The sequence below is a fragment of the Nyctereutes procyonoides genome, unplaced genomic scaffold, assembly GCF_905146905.1.
Source record: "Nyctereutes procyonoides isolate TBG_1078 unplaced genomic scaffold, NYPRO_anot_genome, whole genome shotgun sequence".
Taxonomy (NCBI): domain Eukaryota; kingdom Metazoa; phylum Chordata; class Mammalia; order Carnivora; family Canidae; genus Nyctereutes; species Nyctereutes procyonoides.
Genome location: NW_026575052.1, coordinates 29,713,851 through 29,740,242, shown reverse-complemented (window position 1 = coordinate 29,740,242; position 26,392 = coordinate 29,713,851). Strand labels below are relative to the sequence as shown.

The 26,392-nt window shown below is 37.1% G+C and overlaps 1 protein-coding gene across 1 annotated transcript in view; it reads left to right on the top strand.

Annotated features, from left to right (window-relative positions):
• Positions 1-26,392, top strand: part of TNPO1 (transportin 1) — a 61,227-nt gene that overhangs the window by 18,523 nt on the left and 16,312 nt on the right. The window contains exons 8-18 of the mRNA XM_055331633.1: positions 3,306-3,428; positions 5,401-5,519; positions 12,778-12,838; positions 13,412-13,580; positions 17,140-17,292; positions 18,049-18,274; positions 20,390-20,561; positions 22,180-22,266; positions 23,611-23,718; positions 23,852-24,010; positions 24,090-24,177. Coding sequence (XP_055187608.1) covers positions 3,306-3,428; positions 5,401-5,519; positions 12,778-12,838; positions 13,412-13,580; positions 17,140-17,292; positions 18,049-18,274; positions 20,390-20,561; positions 22,180-22,266; positions 23,611-23,718; positions 23,852-24,010; positions 24,090-24,177 — 1,465 coding nt within the window. The remainder of the gene's footprint in view (positions 1-3,305; positions 3,429-5,400; positions 5,520-12,777; positions 12,839-13,411; positions 13,581-17,139; positions 17,293-18,048; positions 18,275-20,389; positions 20,562-22,179; positions 22,267-23,610; positions 23,719-23,851; positions 24,011-24,089; positions 24,178-26,392) is intronic.

The following is a 26,392-nucleotide window of genomic DNA, read 5'->3' as shown; positions in this document are numbered from 1 at the left end:
CTCCCTCCCCCCCCCACCTCCTTTGCTTTTAGGAAAGTCAGATGTTAAATTATTTCTGGTAGTATTAAAATTGGATATAGTGTAGACTTGGTGACTTTTGTTGACTTATATTAAAACATTTTCCTTCTGTTAAACTTTTTAATGTACAATACAAACATTGATTATGGTATGTGGGTATTTAATATCTTGACTAGAGATTTTTTTATTTGAATATACTATTCAAATTCCAAATATAGGTTGAATCTCCCAGTTCACTTTAGTATTTGAAATATAAAACATCAGTGAGGGATCCCTGGGTGGCGCAGCGGTTTGGCGCATGCCTTTGGCCCAGGGCGCAATCCTGGAGACCCGGGATCGAATCCCATGTCGGGCTCCCGGTGCATGGAGACTGTTTCTCCCTCTGCCTGTGTCTCTGCCTCTCTCTCTCTCTCTCTCTGTGTGACTATCATAAATAAATAAAAAATTAAAAAAAAATATCAGTGAGTCTGAATAATCTTAACAAAGAATCTGAAGGCACAGACTAAACCATTGTAGAATTAGAGGTGTCAGGAAAAAATTGGCTCTTAAATCTCAGCAAGTGTTTCTAAAGACCCTTTTATACCTAAAAGCAGAAAGACAACGTAAGCATGTTTTTCTGGCCGTAAACCCTAAGCAGTAGAATTCTTCAGAGCTACTACTACTTGGTAACAGCAATCATAAACAGGTTGGTTTTGTTGTTGTTGTTGTTGTTTAAGATTTTATTTATTCATGAGAGACACAGAGAGGCAGAGCCATAGGCAGAGGGAGAGCAGGCTCTATGCAGGGAGCCTGATGTGGGACTCGATCATAGGACCCCGGGGTCACGCCCTGAGCTGAAGGCAGACGCTCAACCACTGAGCCACCCAGGCGTCCTGTGAACAAGTCATTAAAATTCTCTAAGCACTTCACTTATACTTTCATTAAATGAAAGTCTATTCCTTCAGCTTTTTTTTTTCTTCTAAGACTTATCTATTTATTTATATTTAGAGAGCCAGCTTGGGTTGGAGGAGGGGGCAAGAATCTCAAGCAAACTTCCTCTGAGTGTGGAGCCCAATGTAGGGCTTGATCTTACACCCATGAGATGATGACATGAGCCAGAATCAATAGTCTCACTAAGCCATCTTAGGCACACACTCCCCACTCCCCAGCCCCAGTTCTTCTTAAAAATTTTGGAGGCCATCCTGCTAGTATTCTTGTTGGGACAATTAAGAGAAAAGGGGGGGAATGCTGTCATAATTTTTCCTCAAAACTTAAATTGGCCAGCTTCTTTCTGAGCATTTCTTACTGGTAGACTAGGAGTAGTAGCCATAAAGATCCTCTAGCCATTTAAAAGTTGAAACTAAAACATGAATCTTCAGTGTATATTTACTGAGTCATACTCTGAATCAGACACTGTGCTTGGTGCTAGGGATACATAAATTTTATGCCTACACTTTGATGTAGAGGGTAGTGGATGATGTTAGAGGTCTTAGAATAAGACTACCTGAGTTCAAATAAAGCTCAGCCCTACAGCCATTAACCTTGGGCACATAATTTGACTGATGTTTTCAGTTTCATCATCTGTAAAATGAGGCTAATAATAGATCTACCTCTTGGATTGTTAAAAAGATATTTGCTGTAACTAAATTAGAACAATGCCTGCTACAGAATAAGCAAGCATACAGGTTAGCTACAGCTATTATTATTTTTAGAATTCGTAATTTTAGTAGTAGCTCTTCTTAGTATTTCACAGCTTAAAAAGGGAACAAGGATAGATATACCAAAATCTTACACAGAAATATAATTTAGAATAAAAGAAATAAAATTCTCTTCTGAAAGCTTTTGCATTCCACATGAACTTTAGCACTTAGCAAGTGGAGCAGAAACGTTTACCAACATTTTAAAATATTCCCATTGGTGTTAAATACCATGTTAACACTTCTTTGCTTCTTGGTAATCCTAAAAGATTCGAGTTTTCCATCCTACAGGAGGAGTAAACCTCCAGACACATCGTAGGCCCTCAAACCATTTGCTAAATGAACCGTTTATTTCTTTAATTATTTTTTTTTCCTCAGAGGCAAATATTAAGTCTGCTGAGTCTGACAATATTGAATGAAAAGTGTATTGGTTACTAACAGTGGCTAAGACCTACCTTGGCAAAGATAGATATTGTACTTAAGACAAAGACATCAGATTAAATAAAGAATGTGCATGTAAAACATGATTTAAAAAGGAAGTACAGAGTGTCAAATGCAGAGGCAGGACTTGGGGAAGTGAAGTTTTTAAAATTTTGCCACAATACTTCACATGCTGTCATATTTGATACTTGAATTTCTCCATTGTCTTACCCCCCTTGTAATAAGATTTCAGGTTCATCTATTTGGAGATGGTCTGTGATTTTTGAGAAAAGATGGGACACATTGGATTTTTCCTATCTTTTTAATGATCTTTTTACTACTTTGAAGTCTGTGCAGTTAAAGGAAAATTCAGAAATGAGAGGGGGAAGGCTGTTTTTTCTTTTCACATGTCCATTTTGCAACCAGTACAAAAGACAACTTGTTCTCCTAGTGGAGGCTGGTTGGTACAGTGAAATGAGTGTGGACCTAAAATTCCATGAAAACCATATTCAGATTCCCCCTGCCTAGCAAGTTACATAACTTCTAAACTTACTTTATCTGTAAAATTGAATAATAATGTCTTGAAGATGAAATGAAATAGCCTGTTGTTTATTCAGGCTTTTTTTCCCCATAACCTTGGTGACAAGCTTGTTAAAGAACAGCTTGAGACCAGTGGCTGCTTTTGCTGTTTCCTCAGTAGTTGACTTGGTGAGCAGCAGCAGTTTGGGGTTAAGGCTATTTCTCCATTGTTGATGCTTCTTAAGAACTTACACCTGTTACTACCTTAAGACTCAGGATTGGTAGAAATAATCTCTTGACAGACAGTTCCTCTGAAGGAAAATCAAATTGTGTCTTAAAGATTATCCTCTGGGTGAGCTAGATGAATGCCCCGTGTCCTAATGACACTATTTTATTCTCACAAACTAAAAGTTATCTTAAAACACAGCCAATCATTATTTCCAAAAGAATGGCATTAGATCATTTTATCAAAATCACAGTTTCTGGCAATTACCATCCTACATTTAATTAATTGTTTTTACAACTTAATATTGCAGTTCAGTTGATTCAGTCTTTATTTGTACCTTATCTTAGAGTTTCTTTAAATGTTACTTACAGATGACTGGTTGTTACGTATAAACCTTTCTAATATATTGGATGCTTAACTAGAAAACAATGTTTCTTATGCAATAGAATCTCTTTGCTTTGGCTGGTGATGAAGAACCAGAGGTACGGAAAAATGTGTGCCGGGCACTTGTGATGTTGCTTGAAGTTCGAATGGATCGCCTGCTTCCTCACATGCATAACATAGTTGAGGTAATACAGGGGACTTAAAAGCTCATTCCTCCCTCCCCCCCCCCCCAAGAAAAATCTTGGGAACAAAATGTATAATGTTAGATTTATTTAAGACATTGGTCAGCAGATAACTGCAAAACACTTCATGATGGTCTTAAAAATATGGTGACTTTCCTGAGATTAAAGAGGTTTATAAAGAGGGAAATTTACTTAAAGGAAAAGAGCTGTTAACCAGAAGAACACAAAATAATTTAAATATTTCTATGTTAATTGGATATGTGTTAGACCAAATGATCACTAAAACTGTTAAATTAAGTGGCACATTCTTATGTCTTTGGAGTTTGGAATTAAAGTTAAGTGTTTGCTTTCCATCGATTGCTGGTAATATTGATCTGACCCACCTAACGATTTATGGTAAAAGTGAAATTTCTGAGATGAAAATACATAATTGTTATAGTTAGTTCCAGCAAACCATTTAGATATTAAAAGACTGTTTCAATCCCTCTGCAATTAAAATAATTTTACTAGGAAATTCTGAGTATACGTTGATCAAGAGTTAACCATATTTAAAGGAAGTAATACATAGTAACAAAATAAAATTATTATTAGAACAAAACTTGTTTGGACAATAGTCCTGCTAGAATCAAATTGTATGACCTAATTTTTATATTACTGGCTATAGTTGTACATTAGTATATAGCTTGCAAGTGTATTAAATAATATGGTGGGGTTTTTTTAAGATTTTATTTATGAGAGAGAGCACGAGCAGGGTGAGAGGCAGAGGGAGAACACTAAGCGGGGAGCCCAATGTGGGACTTGATCCTAGGACTCGGGATCATGACCTGAGCTGAAGGGAGACACTTAACCAACTAAGCCACCCAGGAGCCCCTAAATAATAAGGTGTAGATCCTCTTTTCACTTCCAGAGATTTATATGGTTTGCAGAAGGAAGATCTTTTTTTAAAGAATGGGGGTCTAACACTTGTAAGAAAAAGGCCAGCATCTACAGTGTACAGCAACTCCTTTTCCAAAACCTAAGGAAAGATCATTGTAGAGGTAAAGATAGGCAGCAGGATTATGTGGGAATAAGTGATGAACCTGTTCTCCCTGAAGTGCTTAGAAGAATCAGGTTGAGTTGGTTGAAAGTTCAGTGCAAGTCGGAGCTAACCAGAAAGTTTTAGCATTTGCTGGGGTCTAGTCACAGCTGGGAGCCTAACTTACAGGGCCACAGTTAGCAATACTCAGCTAGGTAGTAGGACACCGTGTGGGATGTAATAGCGACTGGCCTATCACGACTGTTGCGTTGCCACGTTTTGCCACATGAGATGTTTTAATCAGGCAAAGGATAACATGCAACACTTGACCTCATTTCCAGGCTTGGGTACATTGGAAAAACATGTGTGTGCCTTTGATTTATTTTGTTTTAACACATAAAGTTTGTTTTTGTTTTTATTTTTTTTTAAGAGGGGTAGGCGCTGCCTTTGGGTAAATTTAAGATCAGTTATTCGTACAATTAAGAGTGAATTTGGTTTGGCGTGTTGGAAACTACAGTTGCACTAGGAAATGTCCCTACTTCCTTCTAAATATCACTTTACATATGTGAAAATATATACAAGAGACAGCTTGAGTTATGTTATTAAAAGATTCATTTTAAAGAAAGATATAATGGAGTTTTTTATTTTGATCTTTCTAAGAAGACAATTTTTAATTAATACAGGTTTAAAATCTCAAGGGTTTCATAAAATACACCTATATAGAAGCAGATACACCATTCATGATTTGAACACTTTTCATTAGGCAGCATTCTAAAGCGGTGGTTAAGTTTGACTGCATTTTAGAGTTGACTCGGAAACTTTTTGAAAAATCCAAACCCTGGGTTGAGAATCGCTATAAAGTTAAGGCAGTAGCAGAGGACCTTTAACTTGCTAAAAAAAAAATTAGGTTTATTTTAGTTTTATAACTTAAATTGATTAACATTAATGCTTTATTTTCAGTACATGCTACAGAGGACGCAAGATCAAGATGAAAATGTGGCTTTAGAAGCTTGTGAATTCTGGCTCACTTTGGCTGAGCAACCCATATGCAAAGATGTACTTGTCAGGCATCTTCCTAAGTAAGTGTTCCTTCTTTTGCATGCTACCTTGTTCTTAAAATTAACAGTAATTGCTCATTTTTACATTTTTTAGATGACATTCTTCTGCCATCAGGGAATGAAGTTTTAAAAAGTCAGACTTAGGGATCCCTGGGTGGCGCAGCGGTTTGGCGCCTGCCTTTGGCCCAGGGCGCGATCCTGGAAACCCGGGATCGAATCCCACGTCGGGCTCCCGGTGCATGGAGCCTGCTTCTCCCTCTGCCTGTGTCTCTGCCTCTCTCTCTCTCTCTCTCTGTGACTATCATAAATAAATAAAAATTTAAAAAAAAAAAAAAAGTCAGACTTAATTTTACTTGGCATAACTTGGTTATAACTAAAGAGATTTTTCAAGAAGCCATTGTTTTTTGTTTTCGGTGTTTTTTTTTTTTTTTAACTATAGATGATTTATTCTAAATCATAATTTTGGATAATTCATGTCACAGTTCTTTTTTAATTATTCCAATTTGACTGGACTCTGTTGGGTTTTTTTTTTTTCCCCTCAACTGATTTTCCAATAGTTATAGATGCTTTCTAGTTTTTTTATTAGCCTGTTATTAAGCCCATTTGTAATGCTGTTACATCAGGTTTTAAAAAATACTTTTTTCCAATTTTATTGAGATATAATTGACATAAAATATTGTGTTGGTTTTAGGTGTACAACATAATGATTTGATACATATATTAAAATTACTTCTAAAAGTAATGCTTGCTTTTTTCTTTTTAAAATAAATACAGCCTCGTAGAAAAACATTAAAATTGGAAATTTTCAGGAGTACCCAGGTGGCTCAGTTGTTTCAGTGTCTGCTTTTAGCTCACTCAGGTCATGACCCTGGGATTGAGCCCCATGGCAGCCTGTTCAGTGGGCAGTCTGCTTCTCCCTCTGTCCCCACTGTGCTCTCTCTCAAATAAATAAAATCTTTAAAAAATAATAATAATAATTTTCACCACCCTGAGTAATCAGTATGAGTAGTTTTGACATGTTGTCTTTGATTTTTTTTTTCTGTGTTAGTACCATACACCAAATACCATTTATTCAGAGTATTGGGGAGGGAATTAAATGTAATAGTCTGTAAAAAGTACTTCATGTGGTGTCTAGCTATATTTAGTGCTTAAAATTTTGATTATACTATTTTATTTTCAGTTCTGTTTTATGCAATTTCCTCTGTATCATCATTTTTTAAATTTTGAGTACTTTTCCCTCATGGTGTGCATAGTATGTATGTGTATTTAATTGACTCTTCTGTTAATGAATATTTAAATTGCCCTTTTTTAAAATCCTAAATAATGGTCGAGTCAGCATCTTTCTTTGTCCATAAGTGGTTACTTCTTTCAGGTAGAAATCTTTTATTAGAGAGGAAGAAAGAGAAAGACAGTGGGGAAGGGCAGAGGGAGAGGGAGAGACTCTGAGGCTGACTTCATGGCCAGCATGGAGCCTGACCCGGGGCTCAACCTCACAACCCTGAGACCATGACCACCCAGGTGCCCCTCAGGTAGAAAGCTTTACAAGTTAATTTTACCAAGGTCATAGGGGCATAAATACTTCAAATTGTTGTGTGGTAAAGTCAGCACTGCAGTGTCCCAGCCTATTGCATGCAGTCTTAGCCATCTAGATGAGCAAAAACCAAAGCCGCTTGTTTAGTTTGTTACAATATTGGTGGGGTCACATTTTTTCAAATGTTTACATTGCTTGGATGATCTCATTTTCATGTCCATAAAGTTCTTTTTCAGTAAATCCTTTTTCCACCCAGAAAGCAGCAGTTGCTTCTCTATTTTGTTCTACTCTCTGGAGTTTATTTGGGAATAAAGTGCCAGGTGTTGTGCTAAATGGGTTTTCTCTCTTTAGGAAATCCATATATTAATTTTTTTTTCTCCCTAACTGATGCCACTTTTATAATATGCTGGATATCTATCTACAAGAGAGCACAGCGGTGGAGAGGGAGAAGCAGGCTTGCCCATCGAGCAGGGAGCCCAATGCAGGGCTCGACCCCAGGACCCTGGGACCCTGGGATCATGCATGACCTGAGCTAAGGGCAGCCGCTTAACTGACTGAGCCATCCAGGCACCCCTATATGCTGGATTCTTACTATAGGACTGTATGACTCTAAAAGTCCTATAAACATTGATTCACATAAACTGAAGAAATTGTTTTAATTTAAACCCAAGCTATAACATTAGGAAGTACTTGATAATTTGCAATTTTAGCTTCATGTTCCTACTTGCTCATTACACTAATAAAACCTAAATATCTTTAAAGCAAGCAAGAACTTGGTACCAGGTTATAAGAGCAGAACTCATTTTGCTGTGCTAATTATTGCTGACATTGAATAACCCAAGTCCATGATAACTGGCTTTTATTTATACGTCTTCCAAAACCATTGGTTTGGGATCCATTTTTATTTATTTTATACAAGGCTTTTATTTTTCATTTGAATAATATATTTTGAGAACTGGAGAATATCAACATTGATCTGATGCTGAGATAGAAAATATAATAAAAGATACTAGTTTTTCCTAGCATTGTTAACTAGACTCGTTTTTATTATGAGCAAAAACTATTTGCTTAGGAGTAAAAATTGTATACGTAATGAGAACTATCTTATTATTAGTGTGAACTCACAAAGCACCAAAGTGACAAGGGATGACGGTAAGTTCTTTATCTGGGGGCACCTCGGTGGCACAGCAGTTGAGTGTCTGCCTTTCGGCTCAGGGCACAATCCTGGCGTCCCAGCATTGGGCTCCCTTCAGGGAGCCTGCTTGCTTCTCCCTCTGCTTGTGTCTCTGCCTCTCTCTCTGTCTCATAAATAAATGAATAAAATCTTTAAAAAAAATTTTTTTTTTACTTGTTTCTGGGCTCTTGGTCTTTTTTTTTTCTTTCTTTTTTAGCCACTATTATCTTTTGATTATTAAATATTTAATCATATATATTTTCCTATCTGGTAGAGCAAGTCTTCATTTCTTTTTTTATCTCAGTTATTTTGGCTTTTCCTCGCCATTATTTTTATGCAGTAATATCTCCTGACACTGTTAAATGGATTAATCCACATAAAACAAGTAACCTAATGCCTAGTCCATATTTTAGGTCTCAGGATACATTCATGGTTGCAGTTAACATTATTGCTTTCCCATGATGTTGCATTAAAAGCTCTCTTTCTGTTGGGACTCCTACCTGGCTCATTTGGTAAAACATGCGACCCTTGATCTCAGGGTTGTGAGTTCAAGCCCCATGTTGGGCATAGAGCTTACTTTTATTTATTTATTTATTTTTTAGGATTTATCTATTTATTTATTCATGAGAGGCACACAGAGACAGGCAGAGACACAAGCAGAGGGAGAAGCAGGCTCCATGCAGGGAGCCCACCGTGAGACTCCATCCCAGGACTCCAGGATCACACCCTGGGCTGAAGGTGGCGCTAAACCGCTGAGCCACCCGGGCTACCCTAGAGCTTACTTTTAAAAAGAAAGGGAAAAAATTTCTTTTATTTCCCATTGGTTACATGAGGCAATTAGACCTAAAAATAATAAACTGCCATACAAGATTGGGATTCATCAGACACGTGGCACATTGCCACATGGTCAGAGTTAATTTCCATATCTCAGTTTCCAGCTTCATTTTCTTGACCAGCTTAGCATTCCCTTATTTCCTGCACATTTTTTCGTTCTTTCTTTCTCTGGCACAGACATCATAATCCATAGGTCAACTCTACTGACCATAAACCTCCAGCTGCCCTGCATCTCCCCTGCTCTGCTCTAAAAACTGTCTTTTCTTCTTGTCTTGTGGTTTTTTTTTTTTTTTTTTTTTTTTAATTTATGATAGTCACACACACACAGAGAGAGAGAGGCAGAGACACAGGCAGAGGGAGAAGCAGGCTCCATGCACCGGGAGCCCGACGTGGGATTCGATCCCGGGTCTCCAGGATCGTGCCCTGGGCCAAAGGCAGGCGCTAAACCGCTGCGCCACCCAGGGATCCCCTTGTCTTGTGTTTTTGGGAAAATTATACCACCAGGAGAATTGATGGCTATAGAAATCCATGGTTTTTACTGTCACGTGGACTCTTCACGCTGCCAACTTTTCTTTTTTCAGATCCTCTTTTATCTTCCATTCACTAGAGCAACTGTTCAAACCTTCATTGTTCTTCTGAATTCTCTTCTTTCATCCTGAGCACTTCTGCTTTATAGGGAAAATAAATGACCCTTCATCTTGCCCCACAACTTAAAGATAGATTTTCACGTGGGTTGTCTTCACCTAACCAGTCTTTCTCCTGATGGTCTTGGATAGCATAATCTTTTCTTCAGGGACCTCACTCTATCAAATATAGATACATTCTCTCTTTGAACGTGATCTTTCACTTCTTTCTCCAGAACTTTACCATTTTTTCCATCTTAAAAGGAATAAAGGGTGAGGCGGTGGCTCAGTGTTGAGCGTCTGCCTTTGTCTCAGGGTATGACCCCGGGGTCCGGGGATCAAGTCTCACATCAGGCTCCCTGCATGGAGCCTGCTTCTCCCTCTGCCTGTGTCTCTGCCTCTCTCTCTCTGTGTCTCTTGTGAATAAATAAAATAAAAATCTTAAAAGGCGGGGGGGGGGGGGGGGGGGGCTCACTGTCTTTATGGTCTGCCATCTGTCCTCCCTATTTCCCCAAAGTTCCAAAGATGATTTTTTCTTTAAAGATTTTAGGTAGGGGGATCCCTGGGTGGCACAGCGGTTTGGCGCCTGCCTTTGGCCCAGGGCGCGATCCTGGAGACCTGGGATCGAATCCCACATCGGGCTCCCGGTGCATGGAGCCTGCTTCTCCCTCTGCCTATGTCTCTGCCTCTCTCTCTTTCTCTCTCTGTGACTATCATAAATAAATAAAAATAAAAAAAAAATTTAGGTAGGTATTCATGAGAAACAGGCAGAGGGAGAAGCAGGCTCCCTGCGGGGAGGCCGATGCAGGACTCGATCCCAGGACCCCGGGCCACTCCCTAAGCTGAAGGCAGATGCTCAACCGCTGAGCCACCCAGGCATCCCAAAGATGAATGATTTTTTTTATTGGTGATGGAAATGAATCTGACTCAGCTGCAAAATGCCTATAGCTTATGAAATTGGGTTTTATTATAAATTTTATATAGTCGTGTTATATTAGCTATAATGTTAAATAACTATTAATCTGTATTTTAGAATTTAGAAGGACTTTAAACATAAAAGTGTGGCTTTCCCCTCTCCCCCTTTTTTTATGTATATATCTCTAGGGAATTTTAAACCCCACTGCTTTCTTTTCCCTATTACTATTGCTTTAATTAACAAGGGTTTATAATATTCTCTCCTTGATGACAGAGTTGTACTCACAGTTGGTATTGCACATATATTTAATTGACGTTAAAGGATTTAACTCTTTGAATAAAGCCTCTACAAAGGCCTAACACATGAATGTAGAGAGTGAGCGTTTATGTCTGGTATGGGGGAAGAAAATTATTTCTGGTGTTAGGCCAGCCTGATTTTGAATTCTGACTTTCCCATTATTTAAAATTAATGACCTTGTGAAAATAATGTAACCTCTCTAAGCATTAGTTGACTCCTCTGTAAAATGGTGATCATAATACCTTTCTCAATAGGTTTTCAGGGAAGTGCTTATTAATAAGCCCACTGCTGGTGGTCATGAGTATGAACTTCTTTTGTCCATTCACACTTCGCAAGCCACCATGAACAGTGAAAGGTAGAATTCAGAAGCCAGAGAACTGTGGACTTTTTTTGTTTGTTTTTTAAGATTTTATTTATTTTGAGAGAGAGAGAGCATGTGAGCACATATGTACCCTCGGAGGCAGGGTAGGAGCGTGGGAGAGAAAAGAATCCCACGTATACTCAGGTTGAGCACTGAGCACAGAGGTGTACGTGGACTTGATCTCCTGGCCCTGAGATCATAAACTGAGCCTGAACCAAGAATTGGATGTTCAACTGACTGAGCCACCCAAGCGTCCCTAGAACTGCGAACTTTTTAAATGCTTCCCAAGTGTTTTTTATCCCCAGTAGACTCTTAAGTGTGTGACGGGCCAGTGAGAAAGGAAATCATCAAAACTTAAGAAACTAGTCAGGGGCAGCCCCCGTGGCGCAGTGGTTTAGCGCCGCCTTCGGCCCAGGACGTGTGATCCTGGAGACCCAGGATTGAGTCCCACATCAGGCTCCCTGCATGGAGCCTGCTTCTCCCTCTGCCTGTGTCTCTGCCTCTCTCTGTGTGTCTTCCATGAATAAATAAATAAAATCTTTTAAAAAGAAAAAAAAAAGAAACTAGTCAAAGTTTAAAATTCTCATAGCTACAAAAGGAATCGAAGTTAGTATTTTGACCTTTTCTTACATGAACTGATAAATTTTTTTTAACTATCCCAGATACCTGGGATCCCACATTTACAGACATCTTGATTGTGTCTTAATCACTACATTAATACTTCAGATCGGATATGATATCCCAATTTCAATAATTTTTTATTGGAAATTTAAGTTCTTCATTTCTTAATACATTAAAATTTCCTATCTTCTTTATTGAAGACTATAATAACCTTTGTTGATAAAGCTCTTTCATTTTTGCATTATTATTTAGGATAAATTACTTTAGACCTAATATATTTTACATTTTAAACACTATCATCTCTCATTAAAAGGAGTGCAAATACTGAATGTAGGCTCATTGTAAAAATGTCACAATGTTTAGAAATACATGATTAATTTTATCCCTTTTTTGCCTATTCAGTTCTCTCCCCAAAAATACCTTTTTTTTTTTTTTTGTATTTTTTGTATATCATTCCTATATAGTCTGTTTATACAAGTAATGACATGGGTAATCTCATGTTTAACTCCAATTGAACCGTGCTATATGTGTTTCATTTTTAACCTATTTCTAACGAAGCCCTAAATGATAGATATTCATATTGTTTCCAGTTTTGTTACTTCATCAAGAAACATTATTAATCTTTAAGAATTGGGAATGTGTGTTAGCATATTCAGGATAAATTCTTAGAAGAGAAATTGTAAATTTTTTGCTACTGGTTTTATTTCTAAGTGTTGACAAGCTACTTAGATTCCATCCAATAGATCCCATGCATGAGCATGTAAAAGGCTTTGTATTAGGAATACTCGTCATTTGAGAAGGGCAGACATTATACGGTATGGTCTTAAGACCAGATTAGCAGTGGTGGTTGTCTCTTTGGTGTTAGTAGTATACGTAAGGTCATTAAGACTTTTTAATATTTTGTGGTTTTATTTCTTTATAGGTTGATTCCTGTATTAGTGAATGGCATGAAGTACTCAGATATAGATATTATCCTACTTAAGGTAAGGAAACTATTTTCTGGTGAATAGGCAAGGTTTTTTAGACTTTAGAGAATCTTTGAATTTGACTAACAGAATATTCATTTAAAATAGACCCTGTGTAAGTAAGGTTTTTATTTATATATGTGTGTGTGTGTGTGTGTGTGTATAATATGCTACAGAGTTCAAAAATAGAAGTACACAATGAATTTGGGTGCTAGTGTATTCTAACTTCATTGGAACCAGCTGGTGACACTGGCAGAGTTAGCATCAATTTCCTGTTGATTCAAATTTTTTATAGTTTATTTTAAAATTCATTAAATATAGTCTGAATTTTATTCAGGTACTCTGGGTTATACTAGCTAATGGGAGGCCATATACTTACCTGATACTTACCATGGGTTACAGAATAGTTTCTTCTCCTCTTAATAAAGAACTGTTTTCTGCAGAGGGGAGTGGTTCTTAATGAAGTGGTGTATATACCTTCATCTGCATGGCATCATCTCTCAGTATTCTGATTCTTTTATTCATGTATATATTATTATAACATTTTAATACCATCAAAACTTTTCTTAAAAAAAAAAAAAAACACAACAGGGTGATGTTGAAGAAGATGAAACAATTCCTGATAGCGAACAGGATATAAGGCCACGTTTTCATCGATCAAGGACAGTGGCTCAGCAGCATGATGAAGATGGAATTGAAGAGGAAGATGATGACGACGATGAAATTGATGATGATGATACAATTTCTGACTGGAATCTAAGTAAGTCAAAAGGAAAAATACGGTTGCCCGCTTTATTGAGAGCTAACTCACATATCATGTAGTACCCTCGTGAAATGGCACAAATCAGTAGTTTTTCATATATTCATAGTTATGCAACCATCACCACAATAAAATTTGGAACATTTCATCACCTTAAGAAGAAACCCTGTTTTTATTAGCAGTCACTCCCCATTTTCTTCCAATCTCTCAGCCCAAAGCAACTACCAATACCTGTTCTGTCTCTCTGGATTTGCCTATTCTGGACATTGCCTGTACGTGGAGTCCTTCAATATGTGGTCCTTCATGACTCTGTTGTTTCACTTAGCAGGTTTTCAGTGTTTGTCCAAGTTACGGTATATTATCAATATTTCATTTCTTTGTATTGTGGAAAAATTACCCATTATATGGGTATCCCACACGTTATTTATCTGTTCATCAGTTGGTGAACAATTTGTTTCTCTCTTTTGGCTGTTAGGAGTGATGATGCTTTGAACATTTATGTAACGTTTGTGTGTGGACATAGGTTTCACTTCTCTTGGAGATAAAACAGGAGTAGGATATGATAAGTCTTTGTTTAAACTTTTGAGGAACTGTTTAGGCTGTTTTCCAAAGTGGCCCCACCATTTACGTTCTTACAACACTGTCTTAGGGTTCCAGTTTCTCCATATGCCTGCCAACTTCTATTATCTTATTATAGCAGTTCTAGTAGATACAATTATCTTTTTGTGGTTTTGGTTTGCATTTTCCTGGTGGACCTGTTCTTATATTTAATGTTCATTCTATTGCTTAAAGAATTCTTACCTCAAACTGCCATTTCTCAAAAGGCCATATATATTTTATTTGGCATTATGAAACAGGAACTCTGGACACAGGCTACCCCTGTTTTCTTAACATAAACTTATTTTTCATGATAATATGCATGAGTGTTAGTTGATCATCAAGGATAAATCTAAAATAACATAAATTGTTTTGTCATACTCAAAAGCTTTTAGAAATGTCTTGTTTTCACCTTAGCTGCAAATCGTATCTGTTGAACTGGCATTCTAGGCCACAGTCTAATGAGATGAGGAACTGAGACGCGTGTTTTGTTTTTGTTTGTGTGCTGATTTTTAAAGCTTTGCTGCTCTATTTAGTGTTTCTCAACCTTCAACAGTTGACCTTTTGCTACATAATTCTATGTTGTGGTGGCTGTCATGTACATTGTAGGATGTTGAGCAGCACCCATGACTCTATAGTAGATGCCAGCAGCACCACACACACACACAGTTGTGACAACCAGCAGTGTTTTCAGACATGGCCTGTTGTCCCCTGGGAAACAGAATTCCCCTAGTTAACTGATAAAGCAGTTAGGGACATGAATCATCAGGCCGGACTGTGTAATTCATTTGGTTAAACGTTAATTCCTCCTGCCCCTTTAGTTTCCTGTAACAGTTCCTTAGAGTGCCCAGTGTGCCCAGCACTAAGCCAAGGACTTGGCATGCACCTCCCATTTAATCTTTACAACAGCCTTAGGTTGGTAAGGAAGCTGCAGAAAGAGAAACTTGCCCAAGGTTGGTCACCATGGCTAGTACTGATGGCACACTTAACTTTGAATCCCAGCTCTCTCACAGTAAGAGAGCCCTAGGTCTTCACTGCTATCACAGATCACAGAGCCAGCCCCCTGTTATCTGCAGACTGTGGGTACCTGAAATCACATACAGTACCAAACCCTGTATGTATGGTTTTTTCTTACACATACATACCTGTGATAAAATTTAATGTATAAACTAGGTACCGTAAGACATTAACAATAACTAATAATAAAGGTAGAGCAATTGAACATACCATAATAAACATTATGTAATGTGGTCTCTCAGGATTTCTTCCTGTGCATCATTCACCCTTCTTGTGATGCTATGAGATGATAAATGTCTGCATGATGAGTTGGGGGGGGCGGGTATGAGATAGACATGATGAGAACATTAGGCTACTATTAGCCTTCGGGTGGTGTATCAGGAGGATCATCCGCTTCCAGACTGCACTTAACCAAAGGTAACTAAAGCCATCAAAAGCAAAACTGCGCTGTGTGGGGCTACTGGACCTTCTCCCAGGGTGTCCCTACTTTGAGGCTGGAGACAGGATGGGTTAAGATTACAGTACAGGGAGCGCCTGGACGGCCCCGTGGTTTAGTGTCTGCCTTGGGCTCAGGTCATGATCCTGCGGTCCTGGGATCAAGCCTCTCGTCATTGGGCTCCCTGCTGGGCGGGGAGTCTGCTTCTCCCTCTGCCTCTCCCCTCCCCTCCTCTGTCTCTTTCTCTCAAATATATCTTTTTTTAAAAAAAAGATTATAACATAGTTAACTTTACACAAGCTATAACATATGTTGAATTGGGGAAGGGAACTACTTTTTCACATCCCATTTTTATATCCTCCCAGAAGTTTTTCTATGAACATGCAGGAAAAAGAAAAACCCTTGTTTTTATTTTATTGGAGAAAAGACTGACTTTCTAGAGATTAAATGTTATTGGTTGTTTTCCATATATCATGTAACTCGTTTCTGTATTAGTACATAAAGATTTCTTTCTCTTGGGGATCCCTGGGTGGCACAGCATTTTAGCGCCTGCCTTTGGCCCAGGGCATGATCCTGGAGACCCGGGATCGAATCCCACATCGGGCTCCCAGTGCATGGAGCCTGCTTCTCCCTCTGCCTGTGTCTCTGCCTCTCTGTCCACCTCTCTCTCTCTCTCTCTCTCTCTCTCTCTCTCTCTCTCTCTCTCTCTCTCTGACTATCATAAATTAATTTAAAAAAAATTTAAAAATTAAAAAAAAAGATTTCTTTCTCTTTTGTGGTGATATAATACTCATTTGTATGGATTTACCGTGCAGTACAACAAAGACCCTTCTTGAGTAAGGTGTCACTTCTAGTTTAACAGCCTTTTTTCAAAAAGGATTTTTTTTTAATATGAATTTTAATACTGTGTAACAATTCATGACCAACTATTTAGTATGCCTAATCACATTGGGGAAAATTTTTATACTTAACTATATTTTTGGTTTTAATTTTTGTTTTGTTTTTTTATTAAATGCAATCTGAATTGATACCTAGTTCCATGGCTAATAGCTTCCTTTGTCTGGAAAGAATGTTTTCTGGCATATTTTATGCTTCACGTGTTGGTGACTTGGTGAGATTTATTTGCTTAACCTTCTCCTGAATCATTATGTATTTGATCCTGAATGATCTACCACTAAGAAATATTAAGTAGAAATAATAAATGTACACATTTTACTGCAGATTTGTAGAATTAGACCTCATATTGTAGAAGCATGAAATTGAGTGGAACAGTATTTGTTTCGGTTTTTCTGGATAGATAAATCCTGTGTGGCAGTCATATACAGAATAGAAGATCTTCGTAATTAGTTTGCTAATTCTTGGTCATAAAAAAGTATTTGTTAATAGAGACAGACTACCTGCTATTTAATTATTTTAAACTTTAGGTGTATGATTAAGGCGGTACACATATAATAAATACTCATGATAATAGAGTTTAATGTAATATTCCTGAATTAAATGTTTCTTTAGGAAAATGTTCTGCTGCTGCCCTAGACGTTCTTGCAAATGTGTATCGTGATGAGCTTTTGCCACATATTTTGCCCCTTTTGAAAGAGTTGCTTTTTCATCACGAATGGGTTGTTAAAGAATCCGGCATCTTGGTTTTAGGAGCAATTGCTGAAGGTAAGTCTTAAGTCAAAATTAAACTGTGAACTCCTTGATGGACCCTAATGCAGATGGGCCGCTTTGAGGAGTAGTTATTCTGATAAGCAAAGACCATTCAGTCTGGAATTCACATACTTTTTTTGCTCTCTTGGTGTTGCTGATGTGGAATAAAGGACACCATGATCTACACTAACCTTAAAAAAAGATATTTGAATCCAAAAGCTATCTTAGGATAAGCTTTTACCTTCAACCAGTTAACTCTATTAAACAGCTATAGGCTTAACTTTTAACCCCTCCCAGATATTTTACAAATGCTCCTGTTACAATACAGGGAACAGAATGAGAGGACTGATGTCAGAAGCATCCCCATTGCTAGAAAAATAATTTTCTCCCTTGCTAAGTATAAAAGCCTGGTAGGAGAGTCTCATCATCCTCTATAGAGGGTTAATGTGTCTTGACTGTTAGGCTTGTATATACAAGAAATCAAAGTATTTGGTAGGTACTTTTGAAAGCCATTATTTGTATAACAGATGTAAAGTGAACTTTCTTAACCCTACTAGAAAGATACTTAGGAGCAGTTAGCTTTTGTTTTGTTTTGTTTTGTTTTGTTTTGTTTTGTTTTGTTTTAACTTGGAGCAGATTATTGTACTATATTTATTGCAGTGGAGATGACTGAATATTTTTTATGGATATGTTTATTTAGTATTCAGCTGAAATAATTTTGTTTTAACCGAATTTTAGCACTTTCTGAGAGATTTGTTACCTTTTTTCCAGGTTGTATGCAAGGCATGATTCCATACCTGCCTGAGCTCATTCCTCACCTTATTCAGTGCCTCTCTGATAAAAAGGCTCTTGTGCGTTCCATAACGTGCTGGACTCTTAGCCGCTATGCACACTGGGTAGTCAGCCAGCCCCCCGATACGTACCTGAAGCCATTAATGACAGAGTTGCTAAAGCGAATCCTGGACAGCAACAAGAGAGTACAAGAAGCTGCCTGCAGGTGGGACAAATCCATAACATTGTTAATTGTGGCGGGGAAGGGAGGGGACATTTTCCGTGAGAAATTAATTTTCAGCTTTGTGGTGGAATGTTGGTATTAAACCATTAATGGAGCTTTTATTACCTGTATTTTTTAATCTGATGATTCTGTAAATCAAAATGTGAGTCAACTATGCATCAGTCTTTGCTTTTGCTGTTCCTTCAACTCATTTCTTTTTTTCTCAGTGGCTATGGTAACAGTAGAATTCTCTTCCACCCTAATTCTTGCAGACATCAGAGTGGTGACGGTGGACGTCTCGCTTTTGAAAGGATAGCAAAGTTTGAGCAGATTCACATCATTAGTGTAAAAACCAGCTACCACAACTCCATTAGAGAGCCCCACAGTGACTTGTCCTCCGTCACTTAGTGAATCTGCTCCAGCAGCTGTTCTGTCATTTGGGTTTGCTGCTGTGTTTTTATATCAGATCAGCAGTTAGTTTCATTACTATAAATATTCCAGTTTTCTGGAACAAACCTTTCTGTTCTGAAAAGTCCTGACACACTTACAGCTCCTAACTTTCTAACGAGAATTACTTTATGGTTGACTTTGTTAATAAGAAATAGTTGAAAAAGATGAGAATAAATTTAAGTGGAATTGTACTTTACCAGATGTGAAGCAAAAATATCTAGATGCATTCTCATTCTTAATAAAAGAAAGTTGAACTAAAGGGGCTCTGGTGATTAATAGTAACTACCTTTTGTTTTTTTTTTTGTTTGTTTGTTTGTTTTAACGAGAGAAGGATACAGACTATGTTTGGTTTCCTGCAAATTTATTGTTGGTTTTTGTTTTTGTTTTTCTAAACTCTCTATTAGTTGTTAGGGATATATTAAGTGCTGAGTTTACAGTCCCTGCCATCTTTAAACTTCGAGGCTACTATAGAATACCAAACATCCATGTAATTATAATTCATGGCAAGTGCTGTAAAGGAAATAGTTTATAATTTAAGGTAGGGTTTTCACTAACAAATAGCTTAAGCCTATCATTTTAGAAAATTCCTGAGTGGTTAGAATAGAAAATAATACAAACCTTAATTTTAGAAATGAAGAGCCAGGTACACCTTAGAGTCCGGATAAATTTAGGTCTAGATTGAAGTTAACTCCTCAGACTCGGGAGTGTTTGCCTTTCATGTATATTTGTCATAATAGATAAGCCATAAATGAGGCAGATTTGTCCTCACAAACACACTGCATTCTAATGTATAGTGTAGGACTCAGACCAACATTTTTTAACCTTTACCAAGGAAAAACTGACAAAAATAATCCATATATTTAAAGTGTACTATGCGATGACTTGCTAAACATGCACATTATGGAACAATTGGCAAGATCAGGATAACACATCCATTACCTCACAGAGTTGACATAAGTCTTCTTTGTGTGGTGAGAATGGTTAAGGTCTACTCTCAGCAACTTTCAAGTATACAACACTATTATTATTTATAATCACCGTGCTGTACATTAGATCCTCAGAATTTATTCTTGTAACTGAAAACTTGTGCCCTTTGACCACCTGCATCATCCCATTCCCCCCCTCCTGCTAACAAACATTTAGGAGGTCATGATACTGTGTTTGATACACCTCAAACACAATTAAAAATGTTTGTGTCCTTTTGTGACCCTTAGCGTGTAATCTGAATGGTGATTAGAAGTTAAAGTTTTAATTCTGTTTTCATTAATTTGGAACAGCCACTAGAATTTAAGCTCCCTTTAAGCTTGTTTCACTCATTGCTATAGCCCCAGCACTAAGTAACTAAATAAAAAGTAAATACCAAATAAATGTATTGAATGACTGAACATAAGAACCAACAGCACTTTCAGATTTTACTTTTGCCATGAAGCAAATGCCCATAGGTTCCAGCATTTTTGAAAGAAGTGATAGGAAATGGGGAAGAAATAATAAAAATAAGCCTCTGGTATGGTGAAGTAAGGTGATAGGCACGGAAAGTGTGAATAAATGTTCTATAAACTATAGACTTAGTTTTATATCTCTATTATAAACTACAAGAGTAATAATCTCTCTCTCTCTCTCTCTCTCTCTCTCTCTCTCTTTTTTTTTTTTTTTTTTTTTTAACTGTAGTGCCTTTGCTACCTTAGAAGAGGAGGCTTGTACGGAACTTGTTCCTTACCTTGCTTATATACTTGATACCTTGGTCTTCGCATTTAGTAAATACCAGCATAAGAACTTGCTCATTCTTTATGATGCCATAGGAACTTTAGCAGATTCAGTAGGACATCATTTAAACAAACCAGTGAGTATCTGTGATTAACTATTTAAAAAAATAAATATGTACCACAGTTAAAATCAATACATTAACATATATCTGGAAATGAAATTGGGGAAATGTGAACAGTTAATGTTGTACTTTAAGAATGTATCTGGGGATCCCTGGGTGGCGCAGCGGTTTGGCGCCTGCCTTTGGCCCAGGGCGCGATCCTGGAGACCCGGGATCGAGTCCCACGTTGGGCTCCCGGTGCATGGAGCCTGCTTCTCCATCTGCCTGTGTCTCTGCCTCTCTCTCCTTCTCTCTCTGTGACTGTCATAAATAAAAAAAATAAAAAAAAAAAAGAATGTATCTGAAGAAGGCAGCAAGTATATTTACTTTCTAGACGGTATTAAAAATAAATAGGTGAGCAGCCCAGGTGGCCCAGCGGTTTAGCGCCGCCTTCAGCCCGGGATGTGATCCTGGAGACCTGGGATTGAGTCCCACGTTGGGCTCCCTGCATGGAGCCTGCTTCTCCCTCTGCCTGTGTCTCTGCCTCTCTCTCTCTCTCTCTCTCATGAATAAATAAATAAAATCTTTAAAAATAAATAAATAATTAAAAGTAAATACGTTCTTGGTGTGAAAATCCTGTCATATCACATGAGTGCACCAACACTATCTAGGAAAGGATTGAGGTCTTATATTGTGGCTTTCAGCTTTTGCTTAATTCCAAGTATTTTTATATCTACCACTTCATAAATATTGAAGCTTTAGAATACCACATCTAGACATACTTGTTTTCTCACTGGAACATACAGGTATGGGGAACATATACTAAGATAAAACAATTAGAAATCGGGATAATAAGTTAAAAATGCTAAATAGTGGTATGGAAGAAGTATGTATGGCTAAAGATTCAAATTCTGTTTCCCGTAGGGTTAAGAGGAGGATAGAATTGCATTTGTCTAAATAGGACTTAAATAATAGAATTTCAGTATAGTTCGAAATTCCCAACAGAAGAATAGATACATATTTGTGATTGCTATATGAAAATTCTTAAATTGTGTTTATAAGTTATACTTAAAACTTGGTACAGGACATTTGGTTTGTGGGTTTGCTTTGATGTTAGTTGGTTTTGTATTGTGTGCAGGGGAGTGAGGAGTGTTTCTGAATGTCTTAGACCCTTTGGAATCTGTGCCTCTTGTTTACACAACTATTATTTAGTATTTTGTGGATTTTAAAGTTTAAATAAAAACACTTAAATGATTGTGAATCTTCTGTAAATGCCTCTTTAAATTTATCTGTCATTTATAACATTCTAGAGCAAGGGCCATGCTACATGTTATAAGCCCCAGGACAGAAAAAAAATCAGAGTAAAACTTAAGCAAATTATCCCTGATTATGACCAAATAATTTTTGTAGTGGTACATTTGTATACATTTTATTTCAAAAAAGGATATAAGATGACTTAAAAATAGAACAAGGTTATATAAATGAAAAGCAGAAAAAAAAATTTTTAAGGTGTTAAGTGGAGCAGACTCTTAAAATGCATTCCATAATGATTTTACACAATTACTTTAAACGGATTTTAATTTTCATAGACCCAAAATGGACTTATTTACATATGATAGTGGAGCTTTATGTGTTTTTTCATCATTATAAATAGGAATATATTCAGATGCTAATGCCTCCGCTGATCCAGAAATGGAACATGTTAAAGGATGAAGATAAAGATCTCTTCCCTTTACTTGAGGTATGCTAATCTGGTAACCTTTAATTAATCTAATAGTGTGTTTAATCAGAAACACCTGTGTAAGTATAAAATGTGGGTATATGTGATAAGTAAAATATTAATAGATGTACATTTTGAACCATTCCTGTTAAAATGCTGAATAAGTATGTTAACTGCCCGTATTTTAATTATGGGACATCCAGGGATGCCTGGGTGGCTCAGCAGTTGGGCATCCGCCTTTGACTCAGGTTGTGACTCTGGGGTCCTGGGATCTAGTCCCACATCGGGCTCCCCGCAGGGAGCCTGCTTCTCCCTCTGCCTGTGTCTCTGCCTCTCTCTCTGTGTCTCTCATGAATAAATAAATAAAATCTTTTTTAAAAATATAATTATGGTACATCCATACTAAGAAATACTGTAAAATAGGAAAACCATAATGGATGTGTTAGGTTGGGTTTGTATTTTTAAGGTCATCAAAGGATTATATTGTATGTTTTCTTGATTGCTTTGCTTCACTGGTAATCAAATATCTTGGAGATCTTTCCGTATTAGCCTATTAATATCCTATATTTAATCGCATTTCTTTGTATGGAAACATAACTATGCCACAATAATTAATATAGTTCAAATTATTTTATGTGTTATATACCTATTGTGTAGATACACACATATAGTCAAATGTGAAGTAGCATCAAGCCTTGGTGCTAATAAAGAGGGACTTACCCTTTTTTGTCCAGGTTGAGGCTTGATATTTGATAAGTTATTCAAATAACTGAACGTAATTCAGTTACGTTATTACGTAATTAAATGTAATAACTTAAATGAATTGGTGTTGGTAGAGCCATTTCAGTCGTTATCATTCTTCTTTCAGACCCTGTCATTTCAGTGGTCACCACTTATGCCATGGTTTGTCCGTAGCCGAAGTAAAAACTTCCATAACTAAGAGCTTTGGCTAATTCTGGGCCCAACAAAACAAGGATCATTCTGATTAAATAGATTTATTTTCAGGCAGGGCTCAGAAGGTGCCCATTAAAGTCCGCCTACATCATTGAGCAGGTTGAGAGTATAAATAAATACCTCTTATATTTGAGGGAAAAAATAGGAATACATAATACTTAGTCTGGTTCTCTAAGGATAATATTCATTACAGAAACTTTTTTTTTCTTGGAGGAAATCTCCCCTTACCAGCAGCAAACTAAACAACAGTGAGTCGTATCCAAAGAGGAGAGGTTTGCAAAGATGACCTGTTATAGAATAGTAGAACGAGCTCATAAATGACCAGAATTTTACTGAGTACACTCTTAAGCATATATCATCATTTTACGTATAACCAGAAATTTACATTTGTACCTGATTTTTTTTTTCTAGTGCCTATCTTCAGTTGCCACAGCCCTGCAGTCTGGTTTCCTTCCATACTGTGAACCTGTGTACCAGCGCTGCGTAAACCTAGTACAGAAGACTCTTGCACAAGCCATGGTATTTTTAAAGACTATTTATACCTGCCCTCCTTGGCATCATAAACATTTTTCTAAGGATAGACATAATGTATACAAATCTTTTCACTTAACTGATCAAAGTAAGTTTTTTTAAACCCTTTGTCTAATTTCAGCTGAACAATGCTCAACCAGATCAATATGAGGCTCCTGATAAAGATTTTATGATAGTGGCTCTTGATTTACTGAGTGGCCTGGCTGAAGGACTTGGAGGCAACATTGAACAGCTAGTAGCCCGAAGTAACATTCTAACACTAATGTATCAGTGCATGCAGGTGAGACTTGTTAAATTAAAATGTATTAAAACCGGATTCTCTGTGTCACATTGGGTTAATTTCTTCTTATTCCTTGTAGGATAAAATGCCAGAAGTTCGACAGAGTTCCTTCGCCCTATTAGGTGACCTGACGAAAGCTTGCTTTCAGCATGTTAAGCCTTGTATAGGTATGAGTATTTCCTACTGCCATGATGCGCTTTTTTAAATTAGTTTTACATCAATTATATTTCTGTATCCTTAGACTGAAATGTCCTGGAATCCCAACATTTATAAATGTACATTTTACTACTTAAAGCTGCTCCGAGTGAAGCAGGTAGGATGGGAACCCCCTTGCTTTGCTGAATTCATTATCACTCCAGCAGCTCATTAGGCACTCACTCATGTGACTGGAGAAAAGCTGGAAAAGTATTACTTTAGTGTGAAGGACAAGCCACCTATCAAACCTTGGTACCTTTATGCTAGTTTCCTGGTAATTTTTGAGTAGCCTCTTTTTGGGGGGTTAGAGGTACCCAGAGGTAATAATAGTCTTTCTAATGATAAACCAGTGTGCTTCTTCAGCCATCATAGGAAACTCTTCAAACAGTTTAAAGTAATGATTTGTTTTTGTTCTAACAGTATAGCATTTGTCTTAGCCTTTTGTGACGATACTAAGGGATTCCTTGAATAACGTAAACTGTGAATTGCTATCAGAATCGTGGATTTAAATGGGTTTTTGTTTTCTTTCACTTCTATATCCCAATGTTTTGGATGATAGTTTCTTACAATACACAGTTTAGTGGACCATGGTTTAAAACACGGACTTGAAATGGTTTTTTCATTTGATAGAGGTATACTCTGGGTGTTTTAGCTTTCCCTCCCTGCCCCCAGTTTTATTGAGATATGATTGACATACAACATTGTGTAAGTTTTGGGTGTATGACATAACAATTTTATATAGGTATCTATTGCAAAGTGACAGTAAGTTAACATTCATCAATTCATGTACTTAAAAGAATTTTTTTCCTTATTAAGAGAACTTTTAAGATCTCTCTTAGCAACTTTCAAACATAAAATGTCATTAACTACAATCATCATGTCGTACAGTGCATCTCCAAAACTTATAATTGGAAGTTTGTACCCTTTGACCAACTTCACCCAATTCTCAGTTAACAAGTATATTTCTGAACTTTGCATAATAACCTTAATTATACTATATTAAACCCTCATGTTTAAACGTACTACTATGAATGAAACTAGTGAATTCTTATGAATAGCTATTTTACAAATATTTACCACATGATTTAGTTTTTATGAATTTAAACTTGTATGAAGGGATTTTTTTTTTTTAAAGACTTCATAAACCATGTGTATCTTTTTCAGGAGGTACACTGTCTAGTTACCTCTCTGTGTGTGTGTGTGTGTGTGTGTGTGTGTGGTGTGTGGTGTGTGTGTTATCAACCATGGTTATTTTCTAGATCAGAGTTTCTCAACCAGGGGCAATTTTGATACCTTCAACCCCAAACACTTGGTAGTGTCTGGAGACATTTTACTTAACCCTGGGGATGTGTTACTCATATTTAGTAGGTGGAGGCAAAGAATGTTGCTAAACATCAGACAATGAGTGATAAAGTACCCTCCCCTCTCTATATGCCCCCCTCCCCCCATGGCAGAACGATCTGGACCAAATTATTAGTATTGCTGAGGTTATAGAAACCCTGGCTTAAGTCTAACCTAACTTTTTTAAAAACGATAATACTCTAATTCTTGATTTAACAGTGAGAATACATACATAAAGACATTTCTCATACCAGTATTATTACCGTGAGGTACAAACCATATAGGAGAGGCAGGATAATTACTTGATTCTTTCTCTTTGTTTACCAGTTTTCAAAATAATGAAATGATACCCAGCATCTTCCACAGGTATCTATATTGTGTTTCAGAGTTTAGTTTTTGTTTGTGTTTGGTTCTTTTTGAGTGTCAGTATGAATTCACGATGCTCAAATTGTCCTACCACTGGCAGTGGGAGCTTAAGCCAATTGGCTCCTTGGTCCTTCCTGGTATGACAAAAATAGTCCAGGCTTGTTTTGTACATTTACTGCTTTGAGCCTGCAATGAGACATTTCTCTGAAAGCCCTCATTCCTTTTAAGTGGAAAATGATATTTAGAGACCACCATCTGAGCACTAAGGTAAAAGTCACTTTAAAAGCCAAAATCATTGATTTTTTTTAAAGAAATTTGTGTGTATTAAAAACTAGCTTTGAAGAAAGTTGTATCATGTTTTCCTCATTTTTAATTTGAATTTTCTCCATCTGATAAACAAGAGTGATTATGATTACTCTGACCAACTCGTTTTAATGATACCTAAAATAGACCAAAGCTGATGATGTTTCCTGGTCTACT